The sequence below is a fragment of the Atractosteus spatula genome, chromosome 5 (genome assembly GCF_055471065.1).
Source record: "Atractosteus spatula isolate fAtrSpa1 chromosome 5, fAtrSpa1.hap1, whole genome shotgun sequence".
In the NCBI taxonomy this organism is placed as follows: domain Eukaryota; kingdom Metazoa; phylum Chordata; class Actinopteri; order Semionotiformes; family Lepisosteidae; genus Atractosteus; species Atractosteus spatula.
This window is the reverse complement of record NC_142710.1, coordinates 27,036,036-27,058,247: the sequence shown is the minus strand read 5'-3', so window position 1 is coordinate 27,058,247 and position 22,212 is coordinate 27,036,036. Positions and strand designations below refer to the sequence as shown.

Here is a 22,212-nt window from a genome sequence, read left to right as displayed (position 1 = left end):
CTACCAGACTTGCTTAGGTCAGATCTAGGATGTGGTACACATGAGGTACAATTAATTATTCCCAGTGTTGGTTTGGTACCACAAACATGCTGTGTAGATTCAAAAATTGAAGACTAGGTGCTGGCTGGATCAAAATCCTGGAATACTAGATTTCCCAGAATGGAGGTGGGAGGCATTAGCACAGAAGTATATCATCCAACCAGCAAGTGACCTTTGATTAATCTTCCCCATTGTGTTTGTTAATCTGTGTTTTATTTTATCAAGGGTGTTTCTCAGACTGAATGCCTTTGCTTTATGAGACAGGTGTGCAGCCTACTCTTTGTTAGTCATGTCTTTACACTTGTTGTTCTGGTTATCAACTGTCAGCAATTTCTGTAGGAAACACAGAACCTTTAATGACCCTAATTAAAGCTGTTAAAGCAGGTGAAGCAGTCTGAAATGAAACCTGGAGAGTTCAGAGCCGTGCTTTATTGTGTAGGGACTGAGCTTATTGTGTAATACTGAGCTGATTGGAAAAGGACGCTTGTTAAACAGTTTTTAGCTAGTACCTGTTAATTTAAAAAAAACAATAATTGCTGGCAGCTGCTGAGGGGGCAGCAATGCAAAGCCTGTTTGATTAATTCCGAAGTTCATTTTCATAATGTCGCAATGATATCAGCAATAAGAGCCAGCAGACAGAATGTGAAGGAGTTATTGAGGGCAGATCAGGTTTGAAGTCTCCAGGAATATACATCAGCACAGCCCTGATCATTGTACATAATGCAATTCCCATGTAGAACATGTTAAAAATGGGGCAAATACTGAGATCACAAGGAGAAAATAGCTACAGTATATGCTTTACTGAAGCATGAATCGGAGAAATGCAACAAAAGTCAGTGCTTGTTAATTGTAATTATGGTGTGAATCTTTGAGACGTGTATGTCTCAGATTCACAAAAAAGCTTATTTTAAATCGAATGGGTTCTCTGTTAAGTTGTTCATTTAACTATCAATCCCATCTAAGCATTTTACAATTTCTAGTGTTTTTTCATTTGCTGAAAGCTAATAGCCCAGCCATGATGGATTAAGACGCCTACAAATTAAATACCCTCAGAAAACTCATGACACCTCAGGGAGCTAAATGTCATAATCTCCCTTTTGTACGACTGTGAACGGAACAGGTGTATCTACCGGTTTGACTCCACAGAGTGATACGAGAAGACTGGTGGTCGAAAAATAATTTGCCTTGATCAGCCCAGTGACTCACTCAAGTGATGGGGCACTGTCAAGACATGACTTACAGCATTTCTCAAAAGAACTTTGTAAAGAAGCAAGCCTAGCCAGGTCAGAGGCGGAGCATCATGAGGAAACGTGAACGATAAGCCAGTTGAGCAGGATTTTCTGTAGAGTTGGGTTACTTGTTGGGTTGAGTGTGTAAGGAAATGAAGGAACTAACCTCATCAATCTCAGTAGGAACAGACTTCCAAGTCTAGGATAATGGATTGAGGACAGACTCAATCTGGGTTTTGGTGGCTAGGAGGTCTTCTTACATCAACAGTGAGCTGTTCTGTTCCCAGTTTGCATTGCAGTTAAGAATCTCAGAGCACTTTTCAGATAAGGCAACATCTGCCAAACCTACACCCAGCAGTTACACGGTGAAATCTGTTTTTGGCAAGACCCACACCTCCCCACAACGCACAGGATCCTGGTGTGCAGCGGTTCAGTTCATTTCATCTTTTAAAGAACGTGAGAAATCGCTGGCGTGGTTATTCACCTTTTCTGAAACATCAGGCAGACCTGATTAATATCCTGCAGAAATCTGATCTTCCCAGCACCTCCTCGGCCTCTGTCGTGTTAGATTGCTGTATTAGATGAGTAAATCGGAGAAGTATAATATATAATATCTGTACTCTGAGGGGAATGCCTTTCAGGTATAACCGTCTGTATGGCACTGCCCTCTATTGGAGAAAATTTGACAATGAATCTACTGGATTCATCCTTAAACATTTTAATCATTATTGTTATTAATAATAAAATATTAATAACAATAATTAATTGTATTTATACAGTACTTTTCTTACCAAAGGATCCCAAAGTGTTGAAAAATGCTGGGACCCACTTCATCAGCCACTGAGGTGCATCACCCACTAATTTATTTTAATGTCCCAAATGGGACATTTGCATTGCAGGCAGGTACAAGACATGACACAATACGTAATATGTTTAACACATCATGTACCATTTACAAATAAGAAACATACAGGCATAAGATGAGGTAAAACAAGTTGGCTGTTTAAATAATCTTCAGAATTTAGAACAAAATCAAAGAAATTGGTCCATCAGCATGCGAGGTACTGTAGATGCATAAGGTACATGTTTGAAGAAAAATAAAAAAGTAAAATATAGTCAGATGTCCAGATGAATCAGGATATGTCCAGATGAATCAGGATAATAGCCGTGGGAATAAAGAATAAAGGCTAAGTTCTATTGCACTTAAATTTGGGTAGTCTGAATCAACTTTAGGGGTTCAGATTAACTGTGCAAGGGGTGGTCTTGACAGATTCTTTTGGGCTTCTCCACTGCTTGTTTGGTATAGATGTCTGCCAGTTGTAGCTGTTGTGCACCAGTGGCTTTGCTGGCTACCTTCATTATCGTGATCACCCCAGTGACATGCAGCAGACATTATGCGACAACAGCCTGACTACACAGTAGGTCTGATGGAGGCATGCAAAATTGCCTCACCCATTGATCGAAAGCCTGATTAACCAAACCCCAAAATGGAACGAGCTAGAAAGCAGAGCTTAGCACCCCTACTTTTTCAAACAATGCCATATCATCCTGACCAATTAGTCAGGATGATAATTGTTTTAACATCTCATTCAAAGGTCTGTACCTCCTATAGCACAGTGTTTCCAGTTACCATACAGGGCGCTAGTCTGGAAATGGGAGAAACTGGATGGAAGAATGCCACCAGATGGTCTTCCAATATCGCTTATAAGCAGCATTGGCACTGGCGAGGCTCAGCCTTTTTTGTCTTCTGACATCTGGTGAGATCAGGCCACTAACAGGTGACACTATGTGATTAAAGTTTTAGACAGGCTGTTTAGGTGCACTCTGAGTGGCTTGTTTAATCCCAGTGATAACGTCTGAGCACAAAAAATATTTCAGATTAGGTAAATATGTTTGACCCTCTTTGCCTGTCTGTTTGAAAAACCCTTTCCTGTATACACCGATCAATAGGGATTTTTTGTGGTTGCAGAATTACTAGGAGGGATGTTTTGTAGGTACTGGGTGAAATCTTTCTAGGGTTTCTCTGGAGGAAATTTCTTGGACCTTCCCTGTGTACACCCAAGGGTCCCTGACTCTCAGTTTGAAAATGTATTTGCTTCCCTAAGTAGTCATGAGAAATTTTCTTAAAACCAATAAGAAATTATATGCTGGTTCAGACTTCATTGAGGGAAGATGTCAAGAAATTTACAGTAACGTCAATGATATTGTTTATACAGTATTGTTACCTAGTTTATGTTTTAAGGTTTATTTGTATGTGTCCTGCTGTGGCTGATACAGTTTGTCTGCATCTGTGTTGCCAAACCAAGCTCTCTCTCAACTTTTGTCTTTTTTCCCCTCTCTCTCTCCCAGAGGTGAGTGTGCTGTACCAGAATGGCCTGCCAGTAATCTCAGTCAGACTGCCATCAAGGGGGGAGGTCTGCCAGTTCACCCTCAAACCCATTTCCGACTCTGTGGGCATTTTCCTACAGCAGCTGCAAGCTGAGGATCGGGGCATTGACCGGGTCGCCATCTACTCGACAGGTAAACATTTATGTATTGTCTAGACCTGCTGCTCTGTACAGCACAGGACAAAGCTCTGTATTCCACAGACGTGCTGCTCTATACAGTATAGGATGCTGCCCTATACATTAAAGGAGTTTTAGTGTATTCTATAACGGATGCAGTGCTCTGTGCTGCACTTGTACACTGCATTCATTCTCATTCATTCTTTCAAAATCAGTTTTATTGGACAAGCATTTGAGCAATTGCCAAACAATTACAAAAATCTAATAATACAACTTGTAATTAACAGTACTATATAAACAGTTGAAAAGACTGCCAAAATGTTACAGAACAAAAATGAAATTATGACTAGGTAATACAATAGCTGGCAAACAACTGACAAGACAGATAAACGAGAATAGACAAACCATGCGGGCTCTCCATCAGTGGCAGCTGTGTTGTGAGTGCTCCATGAGATGTTTTCCTCTGACTGTGACCAGTAGCTGTGGATTTTGCAGCTTTCAACCTTTTCAGCCAAGCTTTCAATTTGTCAGACTTGTGGGAATTCTCAGAATGATTTCCAGAATCAGGGCTGAAAGGAGTCCCTTGTGCTATTCTAGTTAGTGGGGTGCACAACAGGAATATCTCAAATTCACCGTCTCACAGCGAGACCCTTTCTCTCTCAGATGGAGCTCGGGTAGCCTCCTCCACAGGTATAGACATCCTGCTGCTAGACGACTTCAAGTTGGTCATCAACGACACCACATACCACGTCCGGCCGCCCAAGAGAGGTGAGAGATGGCTGGGGGAGGGTCATTTAAATGTCATTACTTACCTGTCCAGTGTTTTGCATACACACTTCTTTCTTCTACAAAGAATTTAGAATTGTTCAGTTTTGAATGTATTATTGGAATATACAATTGGGTCTCTCCAACAAGGTCTTCTGCAGCTCGCTGTTCGGTATGGACAAGTGAGGTTAACGGCCTCACTCCAACCGTCCGACAGCACACTGTAGGTGCAGCTGGCCCATCTCCAGTGCTTTCCCCTGTCCCTCTCTCAGACCGACTGTCCCACGAAGACGCAGAGACCCTGAATGATGTGAAGATGCTGGTGCAGCAGCTCTACACCACCCTACGCATTGAGGAGCACCAGCTGCACAAGGAGCGTGAGCTGATTGGCCGGCTTGAGGACCTCAACTCTCAGCTTCTCCCCTTAGAAAAGGTCCGTAGCCCTGCCCACTGGATACAGCACAGACCTCTCATCTCCGCCTCCCTCCATTCGTTCCTTTTTCACTCCAAAGCTTGCTACCACCTGGATTTCAGTACCTCTGTACCTCGTCTCTCTCCTTCTTTCCTTTCTGTCCACAACCTCATTCCTCCCTTTCCTGCCTCACTTGTTTTCAGCCTTCCTTGCCTTGTTTAGCCATTCCCTGTCCCCGCCCCTCCTTCATCCTCTCTGTCTCACCGATCCTTTCCCTCCGTCTCTCTCCTCAGATGAAGGAGGAGTTGAGCCGGAAGGCAGAGCGCCGGACCACCTGGGTTCTGTGGGGAGGAATGGCGTACATGGCGACTCAGTTCGGCATGCTGGCACGCCTGACATGGTGGGAGTACTCCTGGGATATCATGGAGCCCGTCACTTACTTCATCACCTATGGCAGCTCCATGGCCATGTACGCGTACTTTGTCCTCACACGCCAGGTCAGTCCCCAGCGCCAGACACTGCTCTTCTGCTGAGCTTTCTTCTGACCATCCTTCTCTTTCTGTAGGTCTGCCTGGAACCAGCAGTCCACCTCTTTCTCCATACCTCTGTGTTTCATGTCCTGTTCCCTCTCTCTCTGATGTAGGAGTACATCTATCCTGATGCCCGGGATCGACAGTACCTGCTGTTTTTCCACAAAGGAGTGAAGAAGATCCGGTTTGACCTTGAGAAATACAACAGGCTGAAGGGCGCCATTGCCCAGGTACGCAGGGACCCTACTGTGGGGGCGGGAGGGGCTGTTCCTAGTCAAGTATAACCTTAAAGATTGTATTGGAAGAACTATTATATAACAAGAGTGTTTGTCCATTTGACACCAAAGCACTTCTGTGCTTTTGGTACAACTATCAAACTTTTCTTGATTAGAAGTCTTACATGACTGGTTATATCAGCTTGGCTCACGTGAATATGGAAGGGCTTATTTGCTTTATAGCTTTCAGCTGTTGAATTGTTTTTTGTCCTCCTTCCCTCCCACCAACCCCCACTGCTGTTCACAGTCCTATTTCAGCTTTGAGTCCGAGACCCCAGCTCCTCAGTCCAGCAGTAGCCCCCTGTCTGCTCAGGTGCACTGACTATAAACTCACACGCTGTCTATAAGCAGTGCTGCTGTCAGATGCAGTAGTTCCGAGTGTAAACCACCCTCTCCCCTTTCTCCTTTTTTCTCTCTCTCTCTCGTCCTCCATTCTCCTCTCCTCCCTGCCTCTCACCACTTCTCTTCGCTCTCCTGTCCTCTACGTTCCCGGTTTTTGGGGGACCTTTCCACTCCTCACTGTGCTCTCCCGATTTGTCCTCTCTCTGCACTGTGCTCCTCTGCTCCGTTCTCCCTTCTGTCCTCTTTCCTGTCCTTTCCTCCCTCTCTCCTCAGGCTGAGCTGGACCTGAAGCGCCTGAGAGACCCCCTACAGCTGCAGCTCCCCGTCCAGCAGATCACCGGCAACAAGGATTGATGGGCAGAGTGACCCACTTCCCTCCCCCCTCCTCCCTTTCCCCCTCGTTCCCTTTCTTCCTCCCTCACCGTTACCCCCCCCCCCCCCCCCCCCCGCCTCTCTGGATTTACACTCCTCTCCCTCTCCTCCTCACCCCCCTCGTCTCCCTCCAGCCCGGCTCCAAACAAGGTGGGGGGAGGGGGTTCTTATTATTTTTTACCTTTCGTCTCAAAACACAACACAAAAGTGGAACCCAGATCATTTTGTACCACCAAGGGACAATAATCAACCCAGGCAGGTAAAGAAGAACCGCGCAGACACAAACAATACATTGTTGTATCCGAGCCTCTGAGCGCCAGCCATGGGGAGCAGAACGGCAGCGATGTTGTCAGTCACCGCGAAGACGCCGGTGCAGCGACGGCCAGCCGGCCGCGGCACGGACTGACACGGCAGCAGCCAGCTGAGGGGGAGGAGGGAACGTAGCGGCTGGACAGAGGGGGCAGTCGTAATGCCTTGTTACCACCAAGGAAAGGAGGAGTGGGGTATTGGGTGCCTGTTAGCCTGCGGTAATAACACTCACTGATGAACAGGGGGCTTTTCAAAGGTTTTTGTTTTTTTGTTTCAGGGCAAAACAAAAAATTCTCCCAGTTTACAGCAAGTGTCAAAACGTTTAAGAATCCGAATTTTTAGCTGATTCTTATGTGGAGAAAAAAAATTCAGCTAATTATTATCCAAAGCAAAAAGATTCCAGACAAGTCACCCTGTTGAGTGTGGAGATCAGGGATGAGCCAACTGACTGAAAATGGGTCTTTAGGTTTCTGCATTGAGCCCTCCTCTTCTGTTGAGGGTGTGTGTGTGACATTCACCTCCCCAAGCACTGCTGTCTTACAGGCTCTTCCTACAGTGCACTCCTACTGCTCTGAGTCAGGAAACCTATTTTGACATTAATAATAATGGAGAATACTCTAATCAGCAGCCATACTCTGACTGTATGTTGTGTGAACAGCAGCAGTGTACTCTGAGGAAAGAGTTTGGGTCGAGCACTGTACCACAATCACTGCCGGGGGGGAAGGCTGTGACAACAGAGATCAAAATATTTGTGACATGCTGTTTTTTTTAAAAGCCATATTAAATTTGTAAAAATCGGTAAAACAACAAAAAATGTTTTAGAAAGTGGGGCTTTTGCGTCTGTGTTGGTTGCAGTCTTAGAGGGGACATTTTCTATGAATTTGTCAAAGCTTGATAGCAGTATGTGAATGCAGAAAACTAGTTTTCACACTTAAACACATTGTACTGTACCCCTCAACACTGCGTCGAGAGACCGCACTTGCAGGATATTGGGGCTGTAGTTGTCCTCTTTGTGAATTGAGACGCAAACTCAGCACCAGAAGAGATTGCAAATGCCCATGCTATGCGTCTCCAGTCTGTTTTTACTATACTGACAGCGGCACAAGTCCGAGCAAGTGAATGTATATATCAGGGCTTTTCAGAAATACTTTTTTGTTATTCTGTTATAATGTTTTACTGTCTTTATTTTTACTGCTATTTTTTTTTCTAATTGGAATTGAGAAATGTGTTGTCAGTTTGTAAAGGCAGGGTAATTATTACTAACCCCCCCTGTTCATTAGAGATCTTTCTAATTCTCAAACTTGCTTTTTGTTTCAGGGAAAACATCAATCCACAATTTTTTTTATTTTAAAATGCTTTAATTCTTTGGAAGTCATGGGAGCTGTTGTCCTGTGCATTTTCCACACTGTCCAATGTAAAAAGACACAAAGTAAAGATCCTACAGTGCCTCACTGCAGCCTGCATAGACAGGTGTATGTTGCACGCTGTTTGCTGTGTTGCTGGCTGTGACTTGGGCCAGTAATGTTTGCTCACTGTGTCACGGGGAATGGCATTGCCCGGAATGTAGGCCTCTCAGTGTGGCTGTCTTGTGAATGTATGGTCTGAAGTCTGTGCAGCACTCAGGTCTACAGTGGTAGTCCTGTATGTGTGAGATTAGGTGTGGGTTAATGACAACAGTTTGCACACCTTCCCTGCCTTTCAGTGCAAAATTCTTTTACCTCTCACTCACATTATAGTAACCCAAGAGCTTTTTCATCTTGCTTTGTTATTAAATTAAATCTCACCGTATTGTAATAGAAATGAGTCACGTAGCTGTTAACCGAATGGATCTGATTTCTGGGTTCAGAGTGTTAATGATGCCTATGGGTGTTGAGAAGCATTCTAGCTTATTTTCTGTACTGTACGTACTCACATTTCCCATGCTGGTAGTGGCATCAGCAAGAATTAGGAGCATTTTTGCATTGGAAAGACAGGAGGGAGTGTGAAATAGGCCACTGCTGCAATGATAAAGGTTGTACTGTGGGGGTGGGTTGGGTTGGGACAGCATTTGGTTCTCATTGCTGGGCAGTAGTAGTTTTAAAGAACAGCAGAAATCTCTGGTGTTGCTCATGATCTTCACAGCTTGTCTGTAGGGCTTGGCCGGTGAGTCGAAGCCCAGCTGGAGAGAGAACCCCCCTAAGCCACTCATCTTTGTACAGTCCTTTGCACTTGCCCTGGTTAAAAAGTGGCCGGTGCCGATTCGTAACCAAAACAGCTGAACCAAAAATCGCATCAGATGCAGTTCCTACTGCCATCACCAGGGGGAGACATGGAGCCTCACAGCCCTCTATGGACAGTACAGTGACAAGGCAGCCACTGTGGGACACTGTACTATTTGTGGAACAAGTTTCTGAAGGCTCTTGTTTAGAGGTAAGACTAATGCAAACCCATATAGGGATTGTGGAGCCTCCCTTGGTGATGGCAAGAGGCATCTAGAAGCTTTGAACTGTATTCTCAAGTCCGTGGGGGTGGCTGTGTCTGAGTAACTCCCGAAGATTGTGACCTTCACTGAAGACACAAGATGAGCCATTTGTTGTCTGGATGTCTTTAGTACTTGAAAACCTTTGCATCTGATAAGGTTCTTTCTTGACCATTGAGACAAGAAAGCACCGGTGTGGGTTGGGGGTCATAGGATTGGGTGTTAGGTGGTCTTGGTAGTGGTGGTGGGGTAGCGTCATAATGTTTCAATGGTGGAAAGCAAAAAAACTTGACTATGAATTCATTTATCACATGACAAGATAGTTTCATGACGAGCATCGTGTAAGAATGCATTGTGTTTTTATCACAGAGTCGTGTCGGTAATCATGTCACCTCCAGTCGTGTGGATGTGATGTGTCAGGGCTATGGGCTGTTCGAACATAGCCTTGTCCTGTTCTTGCCATGTCTGCAGTCCAAGAGGAGGTGTGGCTTGGGGGGTGGGGGGAACAAGTTTGCTACAGCATGCAGAATACAGGAATGTCGCTGATGTGTGTCTGGCTTTGTGGTTACTGCCCTGTGCCTGGGGGAGGGGATGGGGTAAAAGCTAGAGTTGTGAGTCACTAAATGTGTTTTTAGGAATAGCACATTATTATTAGAGCCAAATTAATTGATTTGTTTCAGAAATTCTGAAGTGCAATCTTACTACCGTCCAAAATGTGGCACTTTATCGAACAATCTTCACCACTTGCCATCAGAAAATGAGTACTGCGCCTGAGGCAACATGGTAATTAATACAAAAACCTCCCCTCTTCCCCTTTATTGTATCTGTCTTTACAGTAAGCACTAACAGTGTCCGCCCCTAGCTTCAACTGAGCTAGCTGGAGCAGAAACCTTAGACATTGGGAGGAGAAGTTGTCTGGCTAAGGTTTTCTACTGCATCCTTGCAACGCGTCAGCCAACTGCTTTCAAAGTAAGCTGGCAGTCTGCAGAACCCTCATTCTCATTTCAATAAGAATAGAGTTGTGTTTGTAATTGATGTTTGCATGAAGAATTGAGGTTGACTATTAGAAATGTTTCTTTGGGGAAGGAGGGATTAGAATCCTTTATAAGATTTATCAGAAAAAAGTTGCGTTTGGTTTTTAAAGAATACCCTGTCACGGGACAGTAGGATCTTCAAACCATGAATAAACAATAAAACCCAGTTCAAAGTGGAAGAGTCCAGGTGGAGTTCTGGTCAGGTCACTTTGCCCACTTCATTTTGTGAGGCCTGATAGAATGCTGAACTGGTTTCTTACACCATTTGTTTTTTGTTGTTTTGTGCTGTTTTGAACTGCGCACAACTGTTCCCTACTGTTTCTCTGTCTGCTCCTCCTCTCTTTCCGGGCTGTTGTCCAGGGACTGTCCATGCCAATGTCCTCTGTCCCATCAAGATGCCTTGATGTGCACACAGACAGGAGGATGGAGAGAGGAGAAACACCCTCCTACTGATGGCATGCTGAGAATCATACAGAGGGTGCACGTTTGACATTTTCTTTTTTCAATTCTCTCTTTTTTAAGTTTTGAATGTGTGCATTTGTTTTACAGTTTCATCCTGTTTGTGTGCACTTATTATAAGAAAGACACTTTTAAAAAATACAGAGCAGGATGTCTGATTCAGTCTTTTGTTTCCTTTAGATTGTTTTTTCCGTTTTCCTTCTGTTCTTATGAGTTGGCATCGGATGCAGTAATGTTCAAAAAGATAAAAACTTTAAAAATGTAAAATCCTGTATCATTTATGAAATATGTATAAAAGAGAAATGTAATTCAGTTACCAATAAATACCTATCCAGTTTTTGGAAATTCTCTCTCCTGTGCTATTTTGAGACTTCTTTGAGATTTTAGAAGTATTTCATTAAAAAAACAGATGCAGTACCTGATTTTTCTAATGCCATGTGAAGGAGTGGTCAGGGCTCAGGACTCAGAACTGGAAGGTTGTGAGTTCAGATCCCAGATGGGTTACTGTGGTTCCCATGAGCAAGATAAAATTCCTTGCTGTATACATGGGTGCATCATAGATATCTGGTATCTGGCATCATAGATCTGCTATACATTGTGGTCACGCAGGGCGCTTGTGGAAGAAAATGGATGTTTGATGAGCACAAGAGACTCTTGGTCTGTTTTTAGTAAGGCAGAGCTTGATGTTTTCTGTCGTATTTAAAAATCTCTGGAAAAGAGATCAGTGTGTCAGTAAAACGTTTATTGGTTCATAACACTGGCAACGTTTCTGCCCAAATGTTTAGATGAATCTGTCGAGCCGAGACCTTCCTGCCGGCTTCTTTGTGGGAGTTTCCCGTTTGAAGGTGTCCAAGGGTAAATGAGTAGATGTGCAGAATGCTAATGCTTGTTGATGGAATATACTTGCAGGATTTTCACTTGAAAATAATTCTTAGTCTCTACCAGAAAAATTAAAGGGCAGGAAAAATGAGATCTTCATCATATTGCCTGCACCCTTCTTGAGCAGAAGAAATCCTGGTTCATACCAGCTGCTCATTTCTCTTTCCAACAACTAGTTTTATTTGAAAACAACAATTTGTTACAACAAGCTCACCAAACGCATAGGACTAAGTGGATTTCTTACTAGACTTCCACAACTGTGGTAAAATATTTAAACAGGCCTTGTGTTTCATACTGTTGTTTGTGTCTGCTCTACATTGTGCTCAGAATTGATGGGCACCTTACTGCTCTGTCAAGGCCATTTTGTTTTCTGTAACAATTGCATCTGGACATCTGCCATGTCAGTAATATGCTATCCTTTACTCTCAGGAGTTGTAAGAAAACGTGGTATGGATCAGATGGAAACCCTCATTACACTGTCACTGTCTATGACTGGCTCATGCAACACCTTCTTAATGTGCAAACATGCATACTTGAACTTGTATATAACGTACAGACAGGTGCACTCCACGTACTACAGAACTGTTATTCATGGAGGAGCACCACTGGTCCTGATACTGACACCATTCACTCGGGGACTCACTCCCATCTCGGTGTGCTACTCATCACACTGATCCACCAGAGACTGCTCACGCGCACACAGACTGGAGTGACCAGCCTGCTGTTTTTTTCAGGAGCTGTTTTTTTTTTAAGTAGGAGCCTTGACCTGCTGTGGTCAATCCTTGACTGCCTTTCTTTCTCTATCTGCTGAACATCCTGTGATAGCACTGCCATCAGTGTCCTGCATTGCTCACGGCACCCTGCCTAACAAACAGGCTCAATTTACCCTTTACTGTACCTGACCTCAACACTGAAGCTGGGCTCAAAACACTGCAAAATCAGAGCCACAGTTAAATTCATCTGCAGACAACAGGGCATCACATAGCATTATACTAATGGTTTGAAGCACATTCTAGGGTTGTGTCTGTATGTCTTCATCTCGGAACACACAGACCTGAAGCACTGAAGCACAGCCCGTTTTATTACAATTTGCAATAACCAAAGTGTCGTTGTCAACAAGCACTGCTAAACTACTTACCATATTTGCTGGATGGTTGTGGTGCAAAAAACCACGACATTGTAAATGAAAATGAAATTGGAGATATTATCTGTATGCTTGTAAGATCCAATCTTCAAGTCTTCAAGAGCATTTTAAGCTCACTTTAAATTTGCTCAGTTAAGTGAGAAATTTGATGGACCAAAAAATAACACAGTGGGCTGAATTCACAATGCAATTCTACTTTCCCCGGGAGGAAGAATTTGCCAAAAAGAAAAATCTGCCTTTACTTAAATGTCTTGGACTGTCACAAGTTTCTCTTTCTCTGGCCAGGTCAGTAGATTATTTGCCCTCTAATACACCACCGCTGCCCTTGAAGTGTCATGTACGCCGCCCAGCGCCAGTGTCTCCCTGAGCAGCCGGCACCTTTAAAACACCAACTCCAACTGCTCCGGTGTTTTGGGGACCATTGTTAATGATGCTACAGTACATCAGAGATCTGGACTCCCCATTCTTGTCAAACCAGATCCAGTCATTGTTCTTGGCCTGCCTAAATCACCAGGATTATAAGACTTGAACTGGCTTAATTAAACTGCAGCCCAAGTTTGAAACGGCTGCAGATGTAAAGAACTCTTCAGCCTCGTTGCAGAATCCTGCCCTAAACTCTCACGACGTGATTGAACAGAGCTGCTGACCTGGCACACTGCCTGCAGGGACGGCTCTCTTCATTCTTTGTCATTCTGGTACAGGACACACAACCATGTGTCAATAAGTCAAAATGTACAGTAAGTCAGAAAGCACTGTTATACACTACGTTTGCACTCAAAACTTTTCATTACAATTATTCCTATTACGGTACCACAATAACATGAAATTGCACTTACAGTACTCTGTACAGTTTTCTAATAATAAAACTTTACTCTTGTAGAGTAATTATTTACCATTAAAACTATTGTAGACACCACACATGGAAAAGAAAATGTAAGTCGGGGCACATCTGTGTTTAATATGAAAAAATTCAATTTCTCCCCCATACTTACACATGTATTATCCAATCTTCTTAGTTTAAATGAGAAAAAAACAGAAAACAGCTCAGTTGTTTACAACACACACAATCGATTAAGGCCTCCTTTTCTAACTGACACAAAGCAGGAAGTCCTTGGGAGATCGTGGCATGCAGACTCCTTGTCTGTCTGGTTTGTCTCTGATTGCCTGACAGTACATGGTGGGTCTGTGATGGAGAACTTTTGCCTAGCCTGGCTCTGAAAAAACAGGTGGGCAATATTAATTGTGATGCTAATCTGGGATTGTGCTGCCTCCCCCAGACACTAAAAAATGTCCATCTTAAACTTAAAGACAGAAAGAGAAATGGCAGTGGGAAATTGAATTTTTTTTTAACTGTGTTGTTGAGCACAGTTTTGATGCTGGAGGGAACCGAACATCCTGGGCTGTAATCAGGGATGGTGTCCGGCAGCAGGGATGAGCCACAGATAAGGGAGACTCTGTTTCGGCAAGGGGAACAATGGGAGGATGCTGTAGGTCCCTGTCCAAAACAGGACAACGACAACTGAAGGGTCAAGGTGAAGGAGAGATTCTGGGGCGGTCAGCCCCTCAGCCTAGCCCGAGCTTTCCTGTCCTGTGGGAATTAAAACCCACCCCCCTTTCTCTGGGGGACCCAGATTGCACAACCCCATCTGAGAGACAGACCCCCCAAGACAACCCCTGAAAAACCACTGACCACTCCAGGCTGAGAGACGCCCTGAACTAAGAGGAAGATCTACAGGAACCCCCATTCGAAAGACGACAAAGCAAGCCCTGCACACTGAGAGACCGAGACCGTTCAGGAGCCACAGCATGCTGTTTCTGGTCCTCTCTATGCTGTTACAGGAGCTGCCTGGCACCTCATCCTTCGGTGAGTCCTTCCTCACACGAGCACTACCGCAGCAGCTGGAGAGAGAGAGGAAGGGGAGAAAAGTGCAGGAGAGAAGGGTGGCAGGAGGTTAAAATTCAAGGAGAAGAAGTGATGGGTGGTGTGGGAGTAAACAAGCTTTTGTGTGCATACTTCTTTACTACTATAATATTGGGAATTTAGAAACTTAAGATTCCTAAGAGTCTTTATGAGATCTTTATTAGGTCTTCGAACTAAGTGATTTATAACAGCAGTAAATGCTGCACCCTGACTCTCCTGCCTTGTTCTTAATTGTTTTTAATGGTTCTGTGGGATATCTCGGATAAAAAGAGTTATATGTCCTGAATTTGTCTTTTGGTGTAAAAAAAGAAAGAAGAGCTGATATATTGTAGGGATGTTTTCTTTCATCCTGGCAAGCCCTGCTTTGCCAGGAAGGGCTCTGGCTCCTCTGTGACCCTGAATTAGAAGCTATTAGAAGGTGAACAGATTGTTTTCATTTTTCTACACTAATATTTACAAGCAGGACTCCTGACAGATCTCTCTGCTCCTATGCTGCATGTACCCATGTTGAATATACTGATGTTATTAGGTTTTTAAATGATTGTTTTGTACAAGATGCACATATATTGTTCTATCAGATACATAGAATTATCTATTTTATACATTTTTAAGTATGATGAGTGAAATACAAGAATCATGTTTCAGCTACAATTACCAAAAATTCAAAGAAAAAAAATTGTGTGGTGAAAGGAAAAAAGCAGTTCTTTTTCATTCACATTAAGGAGAAGTATGCAGAATGTGCACCTTGATTGGAACTGATTCTTTTTTTTTTTAGTTGCACACAATGTACATTTATCTCTTCGGGAGATGAACTCTAATGGCAGGTCTTTCAAGTTAAAGAAATATTATGTAGTAAATTTGTCACATGCAGGTAATCATATGTATTGCTCATCACAATGAAGCTTCAGAGAATAATTGCATTTTGAAATTATGCATTTAACAGACTACCTAATTTAATACCACAAGAAAACGGTATTTAATAATAGATTATTATAGATAAGAGCTGTGTCTCTGCTCGGTAAAACAGCAGAGTACCTCTGAATTGTGCAGGGATATTTCTTTTTCTACCCTTGGTGTTCACAGCAGGGTACTCCTGGGACTGAACTCCCTATTGTGCTAAACACAACACAGGTCTAAACTGGAACCATTAGCCCTTGCAATCTTTATTCAGAAAGCACAGCTGTATGTCTCATAACCCATGAAACACAAAGTGTCCAGCAGCCTGCTGTTTTCTGAGGACCTGTTATATGATGCCCCTGATCTACCTGCTGGTGAAAAATCACTCATCACTAAGATGAGCTGTAATATGCTGTACTAACCCTGTACCATAATTTTCTCTGCACAGACCCCATAGTGTACTTCTGAAAATGTATCATAGTTGAACTTGTAAAGAACCATAAAACTTTACCAATGTAAAATATAGGATTGAACAATGTTTATAATTGTATGTATACTATGAGACAATCAGAACACAACAAATGCTTTTGGTTCCGGAATTCATTTGTTGTGTTTTTAAAGCCTTTCAGTATATACTCCAGACATTTTTACTCTGTTGCTATCATTATGTTCTCATGGTATTTCCTGAGGTATTTTTCATCAGCGCTTGCCAGATCCATGTGAGAAACAGTAAATACAGCAGAAGGTCACATTACCAGCTACTGTATATATATTTTGGAGCGCAGACAGTCATACCACAGTCCAGAGGGTACAGATCAAGAGAAATATGAGGCTGTTTTGAAAAGCTCTGAGCATGATCAAGGGGGAAAGAGCAGAGAGTGCTGTAGGGGCAGGTTTGTTGTGTACAACAAGCACATCACAGTTCTTTATAGGACAGTAAGATACAATTGAATATCAGACGAGGGGGACTGGAAGTGCTGTTGTGGGCTCATTTCCGCAGCACCGTTGACACCTCTGCCCCCTCCTGACCAGCCCTGGACCCTTGCTCCGCCTACATCAGCCTGAACGAGCCCTGGAGGAACACTGAGCACCATGTCAACAGCTCAGCCGGAGTCCCCCTGTGCGACAGCCACGTCAACGGCGAGTGGTACCGCTTCACTGGCATGGCGGGGGATGCCATGCCTACTTTCTGCATTGAGGAGAACCACTGTGGCACACACGCGCCCATCTGGCTGAACGGCAGCCACCCGCGGCCCGAGGATGGCGTGGTGCAGCGGCAGGCGTGCGCCAGCTTCAACGGGGACTGCTGCATGTGGAACGTCAGCGTGGGGGTGAAAGCCTGCTCCAGCGGTTACTATGTTTACCGCCTGCCACGGCCCTCCGTCTGCTTCCACGTCTACTGCGGCCGTGAGTCCCATCTGTTTGTGTGTCTCTCCTGCAGCTGTGAGAGTCTGGTTCCCTGATTGTCCGTCCAGTCTGCGCATCTCGCTGGCCCTCTATCTGTAGTGCCGCCATGGGCCTGTCCTTCTGTCTGCCTGCCTTTACTGTAGTGATGGTTCTGTCTGACTGTACTGTGGCTATGAGAGGCTTTCAGTTGTGTACTGTGAGGCTGTTTATGTCAGTTTGCTGTGCTGTCTGTCAGATTTCTATGACATCTGTGACGAGTCGGACTGCAACGGCACCTGCCTGGACTCCGGAGAGTGCCAGTGCGCCACAGGGACAATGCTGGGGCCAGATGGACAGACTTGTCTTGGTAAGGGTGAAGGAGAGGGGGGTGGGTGGAAGGTTTGGGCTTTTGAGAGGCAGGATTGTTGGCTGAAGAGGATGTAGAGAGAGGGAACACTGGGAGAGAGAAAGCAATGGGGCAATACTGGGACTGAAGAGAGTGAAGGGCTCAGGGGGAGACATGGTTATTTTACTAGGATAACCTTGACCTAGGAAAGACACAAGGTATGTGTAGACAGAAGAGAAAAAGGAGAGAAAACAGTGTAAGAAGCAGGTAGTAAAGAGGAGGTTTAGCAGGATGAATATAGACTGCACACCATCTTCCTCCTGTTCAGTTCAATCCTCCTGTTGTCACCCTATCCCCTATGCTGCAGATGTGAACGAGTGTGAGCAGGACAATGGAGGTTGTGCTGAGGTGTGCGTGAACATGAAGGGCTCACACCGCTGCAAGTGTGGAGTTGGCAGGGTGCTGGGCGCTGATGGCAGGACCTGCCAGGGTAAGAGCTTTACATCATACTGTCACTGCATCATGCATTACATCACCAAATAAAGAGCTCAACTCTTCTGGAGAGACATAGAAAGATCTTGATTATCTCAAAGACCCCTCTTTAATTCATGAGAAAGAAACACAAACATTTGTTCTCACAATATTTAGTATTAAGAGAATTTCTCACCCAGATTTCTCTGCATTGAAATGACTAATTATTGAATTTCTGTTGTTTATTAAGCTTACATTCTCAGACTAAGTTTGTTCTCTTCTCCTTTTTTGTCTCCTTGCCTGCTCTGCTTCTTTCTTTCTCCTCCCTCACTCCTGTTTCTTCCTAAATTTTTCCTCAACACACCCTCTCCACGCCTCTCTTTGACAGGGATTGAGGGGTGCCACAACAACAATGGGGGCTGTAGTCACGGGTGTTCGATGCTGCAGGACACCTACCACTGTCACTGTCCTCGCGGTTTGGTTCTGGCTGAGGACAGGTACACCTGCCAGGGTAAGCCTTACTTGGGAGAAGGGAGAGACAGAGAGGCAGGGTGTAGAGAGCAAGGCTGAGAGGGCAAGGGGATGATATGGGGCGTCTCCTGTCTTGTACCTGTTGCTTGCCAGGATAAGTTTTGGCTCTCTGTTGGCGCTGTGATCCTAAATTGGATGAAGTGGTTAGAAGATGAATGGATGGATCCATGTATGAACCACAGTGTTTCTCTTTCCTTTTCTTATGAGTATGAACCCAATTATTCCACTCTCTCTGGGCAGTTTGCTTCAGAGTTTCACTTAGCATTGTGCATATAAACCTCTGTCTCCCTCTCTCTTTCTGGGTGCTGGCAGTGCCAGTGCATTGCCGTTCAAGTTCAATTGAGGTGTCAGTGCCCAGGGAGCTGGTGGGTGGGCTGGAGCTCTTCCTGTCCAACTCTTCATGCCGCGGAGTCTCCAATGGCACTCACGTCAACCTCAACTTCAGCCTGAAGACCTGCGGCACTGTGGTGGAGGTGAGTCAGAGTCACAGGGCACCAGTAGCTTGTGCCACAAGGCTCTGTGATGATATAAGGTATGAAGGGAAATGGGGCACCAGTTTCCAAGGATCACTGACTCTGTGCTTGGTCAGGACTTGCCTTCACTTGGCGTTTTTCACCCTTTTGTTATTGTTACAAGCTAGGGGGTGTGTTGTTTGCCATTTACATCTTGAAAGGCCTTATTTCAGAAAACCTGTAAACACTGGGTCTTGTCTGAGGTGTTCGCCTAGTTGCATGTGACCTAAGAGTCAGGTGAAAATACAGTAGTTGATAAAAGGGGATTTGCACTGGTTGCTTATCTTCATGGTGAATCATTAGAGCCGTTATTGTGGAAAGTGTTAATTTCTAGTTAGTGATACATTTTTAGAATAACTATATTGTTTTCTTGGACGTTTGTTTTCTGGTCTGAAGAGCACATAGGCCTCTGAAACACATATACTTTTGTATATGTCTGAGAGTTTAACAGGTGTATGTTGTCTATTGTTTTGTGTATAAAATAAATAACTGTAGTTATTCTATGTTAATGTATATAAATATTTGTCTTGTCAAAGTTCTCTTATTTATTAGTCTTTCACTAGAGCTGTGCTATTAATCGCTCATATGCCATTTCTACCAGGCCTAACAAATTCTTCCTACTGCTTTACTATACTTGTAACAATATCAAGGTCTCTCTTGTCCCCTGTCCCTCAGGTGGTGAATGACAAGATCGTGAGCACCAACCTGGTAACCGGGTTACCACGGCAAAGCCCCGGGAGCAGTGGTGACGTCATTGTGCGCACAAGCAAGCTCCTGATCCCAGTGACCTGTGAGTTCCCGCGCCAGTATGAAGTCTCCGACGGCTACCTGCCCAACACGCGCAACTCAGCTCTGGAGATTGCTGGTAGAAGCCAGGGAATGTTCCCCTTCAGCCTGGAGCTCTTCAAGAACTCCGAGTTCTCCGAGCCCTACCGCGGCTCCCTGCCAACCCTGAAGCTGCGGGACACTCTGTTTTTCGGCGTGGAGCCGGCGGAGCGAGTGGACGGGCTGGCCGCACTAGTGGAAAGTTGTTTTGCCACACCCAGTTCCAAGGCAGACCAGGCACTCAAATACTACCTAATCAAGGACGGGTGTGTGATCCTCTTTCACTCATAATAGATTTTTTTTTCATATATATTTCTAATATGTCTGTCAGTTGATTTTTCTTCTTTTGATTTTTCTTCATCATTTTCAATGTGTGAAACTGCTTTATCCTACACCCTCGATCTCAAAGAACACTTAGGAATGTTTCATTTGAGGAGATTCATGAATCCAGATGCAGGCAGTCAAATAATACTGGAACAAGGACATCAACAGCCTGACAGTCAATGTTTCCCAATTGACTGATTTTATTTCTATTTTTTATTTTTTTACATGCCCATCTGGTAGTGCATCTGCTTAATTTGTTTTTCATTATCATATTTGTTACCCATAAAATATGTTTTGTTTTTATTCAGGCTTCCCATGTTACTTTTATAAACACTTATTGTTTTAAACCATTGTAATATCATAGCCTAGTGATGTGTTATAGAAAGCAAGGTGAAAACCATAGGAAAGCAAGGTTTATTATTGTAAAATATTGTAAACGTATGAGGTTATCAACCAAATATACCACAATTAAGATTTCTCTCCTCCCCCCGCCTCTCATCTCTCTCCAGGTGTATCTCAGATGAGACTGTGAAGCAGTACTCCTCTAAAGACCAGTTGTCCAAACATTACCAAGTGCCTGTCTTTAAATTCGTGGGCAAAGACAACAAGGTAAGTGTGAGGGGGACAGACAGAAATACAAGTGCAGAGCCGCATGGACAGACAGGCGCACAGTGTTTGAAAATGAAGGTTGAGGAGTTGCACTCAGTGAGAGTGTGTTGCTATCTGCTGACACAGTGAGTGGAGTTGATGTGTTACGTGTGTCCCTCCATTTCAGGAGGTTTTCCTGCACTGCCACGTGCTGGTGTGCGGGGTGGGAGACCGGGCATCCCGCTGCTCTCAGGGTTGTCGGAGGCGAATGCGTCGTCATGCCTGGCACGAGCCCGACGGTGGACATCTTGACCAGCGCCTTCTGACCGGCGGGCCAATCATTATCCTTCCTGATGACTGACATCGCTTCAGCACTTCCAATCACCACCCTCCACCAACTTAGACATTTACACACACACAGAGCCCACCCCCACCCCACACAAAGCAGGGTCTTTTGATGATGTCAAAACAGCTAAATGCTGTTGCTTTAAAAAAATAGTGAAAGGTATTCCCTGAAAGGTAAGGTGTCAGGTAAACCTCTTATCAGACTACAAATGTTTCCAGTATATAGTCTACATCTACTTCTATCTTAGATTAAAAGTACTTAAATGCTTAACTGTTTTATTGAATGATGGGGTTTTTATCTGCAGATGTCTATTACATGTTAACTATAACTTGATGATAATAGAATAAAACTATATTATGTACTACAGATGTGCATTTTTATTCTTTTTGAATAAATATTGTTCGGTATGATGGCAGATCAAGACTCATACAGCAAATGTGTTTAAAAATGAGATTTTCAGTCTATAACAGCCAATCTGGAAATGGTTGTACCCAGGGAGATCTAATGCTAATAGTTGTTCTCAATGTTGCCCTGGTGGAATTAGTAGTAGCATTGATATTTTTTTTTAATTTGCAATGTTAGCATTTGAAATGTGCTCTATGTATATACTAACCGCTGGAATACATAATGCTCTTTACAAATCATGCTGAATTATTTGTAGTTTTTCTAGCTGTCAGAGCTGCCAAGCTCCTCTGCAGAATCCTTGTAACTTTTATCCATCTGGTCTGTCCATTATAAAAAAAAATGCAACAAAGCTTTTCTTAAATTTCCAAAAAGCCTATTTGAAAGTCTGTTTTTATTCCAGAAAAAAAATAAGCTTTGCATTTTGTTGAACATTTTTATCAAGAGCTTTTTTTAACTTTGATTTGGCCAGAAGAGATTTCCATGTTGAGTCCAAGAGCACAGAGGCAATATTGTGCAGGGCCGCTGACATTTAAAAGACATTTGTAGCCTGAGCAATTTATAAAAGACAAAGAGGTGAACTATTCACTAACAGCTTCTGGTTCAGAGTGACTAACAGCAGGACTTTCCTGACCTGAAACACCAGTCTGGTGTAACACCACAGACCAAGGCCAGGGATTGATCTGGTATACTTCCGGTAACACACCTAGATCAACCACTGCACCACTCGGCCTCCACTATCACTCTCGTTCAGGAAGGAGCTGCAGGGATGGAGAAACACTGTTTCAGGTGTGTTTGATGAGCCCCCTCTCAGTTGTCAGGAACCCATTGTGCCAACAGCTATTTCAGGAAAGTCATGACCATGAACATGTCTTCAAATTTATGTACACCCAGCAATATGAACATATTTTA

General features: G+C 43.9%; 2 protein-coding genes across 2 annotated transcripts in view; both read left to right on the top strand.

Annotated features, from left to right (window-relative positions):
• Positions 1 to 11,073, top strand: part of mcu (mitochondrial calcium uniporter) — a 68,889-nt gene extending 57,816 nt beyond the window's left edge. The window contains exons 4-9 of the mRNA XM_088916027.1: positions 3,618 to 3,788; positions 4,436 to 4,540; positions 4,810 to 4,970; positions 5,243 to 5,446; positions 5,593 to 5,709; positions 6,370 to 11,073. Coding sequence (XP_088772153.1) covers positions 3,618 to 3,788; positions 4,436 to 4,540; positions 4,810 to 4,970; positions 5,243 to 5,446; positions 5,593 to 5,709; positions 6,370 to 6,450 — 839 coding nt within the window. The 3' untranslated portion in view covers positions 6,451 to 11,073. The remainder of the gene's footprint in view (positions 1 to 3,617; positions 3,789 to 4,435; positions 4,541 to 4,809; positions 4,971 to 5,242; positions 5,447 to 5,592; positions 5,710 to 6,369) is intronic.
• Positions 11,074 to 14,394: 3,321 nt separating this feature from the next.
• oit3 (oncoprotein induced transcript 3) lies at positions 14,395 to 21,258 on the top strand. The gene is made up of 9 exons (XM_088916019.1): positions 14,395 to 14,615; positions 16,602 to 16,976; positions 17,212 to 17,322; positions 17,669 to 17,791; positions 18,161 to 18,283; positions 18,616 to 18,776; positions 19,491 to 19,906; positions 20,474 to 20,573; positions 20,740 to 21,258. Exons 1-9 carry the CDS (start codon positions 14,558 to 14,560, stop codon positions 20,911 to 20,913), a joined length of 1,641 nt encoding a protein of 546 aa, XP_088772145.1. The 5' UTR covers positions 14,395 to 14,557; the 3' UTR covers positions 20,914 to 21,258.
• The last annotated feature ends 954 nt before the right edge of the window (positions 21,259 to 22,212 follow it).

Bases quoted from the DNA above. Each gene is read 5' to 3' on its own strand.
- oit3 (XM_088916019.1), top strand. From the start codon at position 14,558: ATGCTGTTTCTGGTCCTCTCTATGCTGTTACAGGAGCTGCCTGGCACC. The intron at 17,323-17,668 runs GTAAGGGTGAAG...CCTATGCTGCAG, and splicing joins AGATGGACAGACTTGTCTTG to ATGTGAACGAGTGTGAGCAG. The intron at 17,792-18,160 runs GTAAGAGCTTTA...TCTCTTTGACAG, and splicing joins TGATGGCAGGACCTGCCAGG to GGATTGAGGGGTGCCACAAC.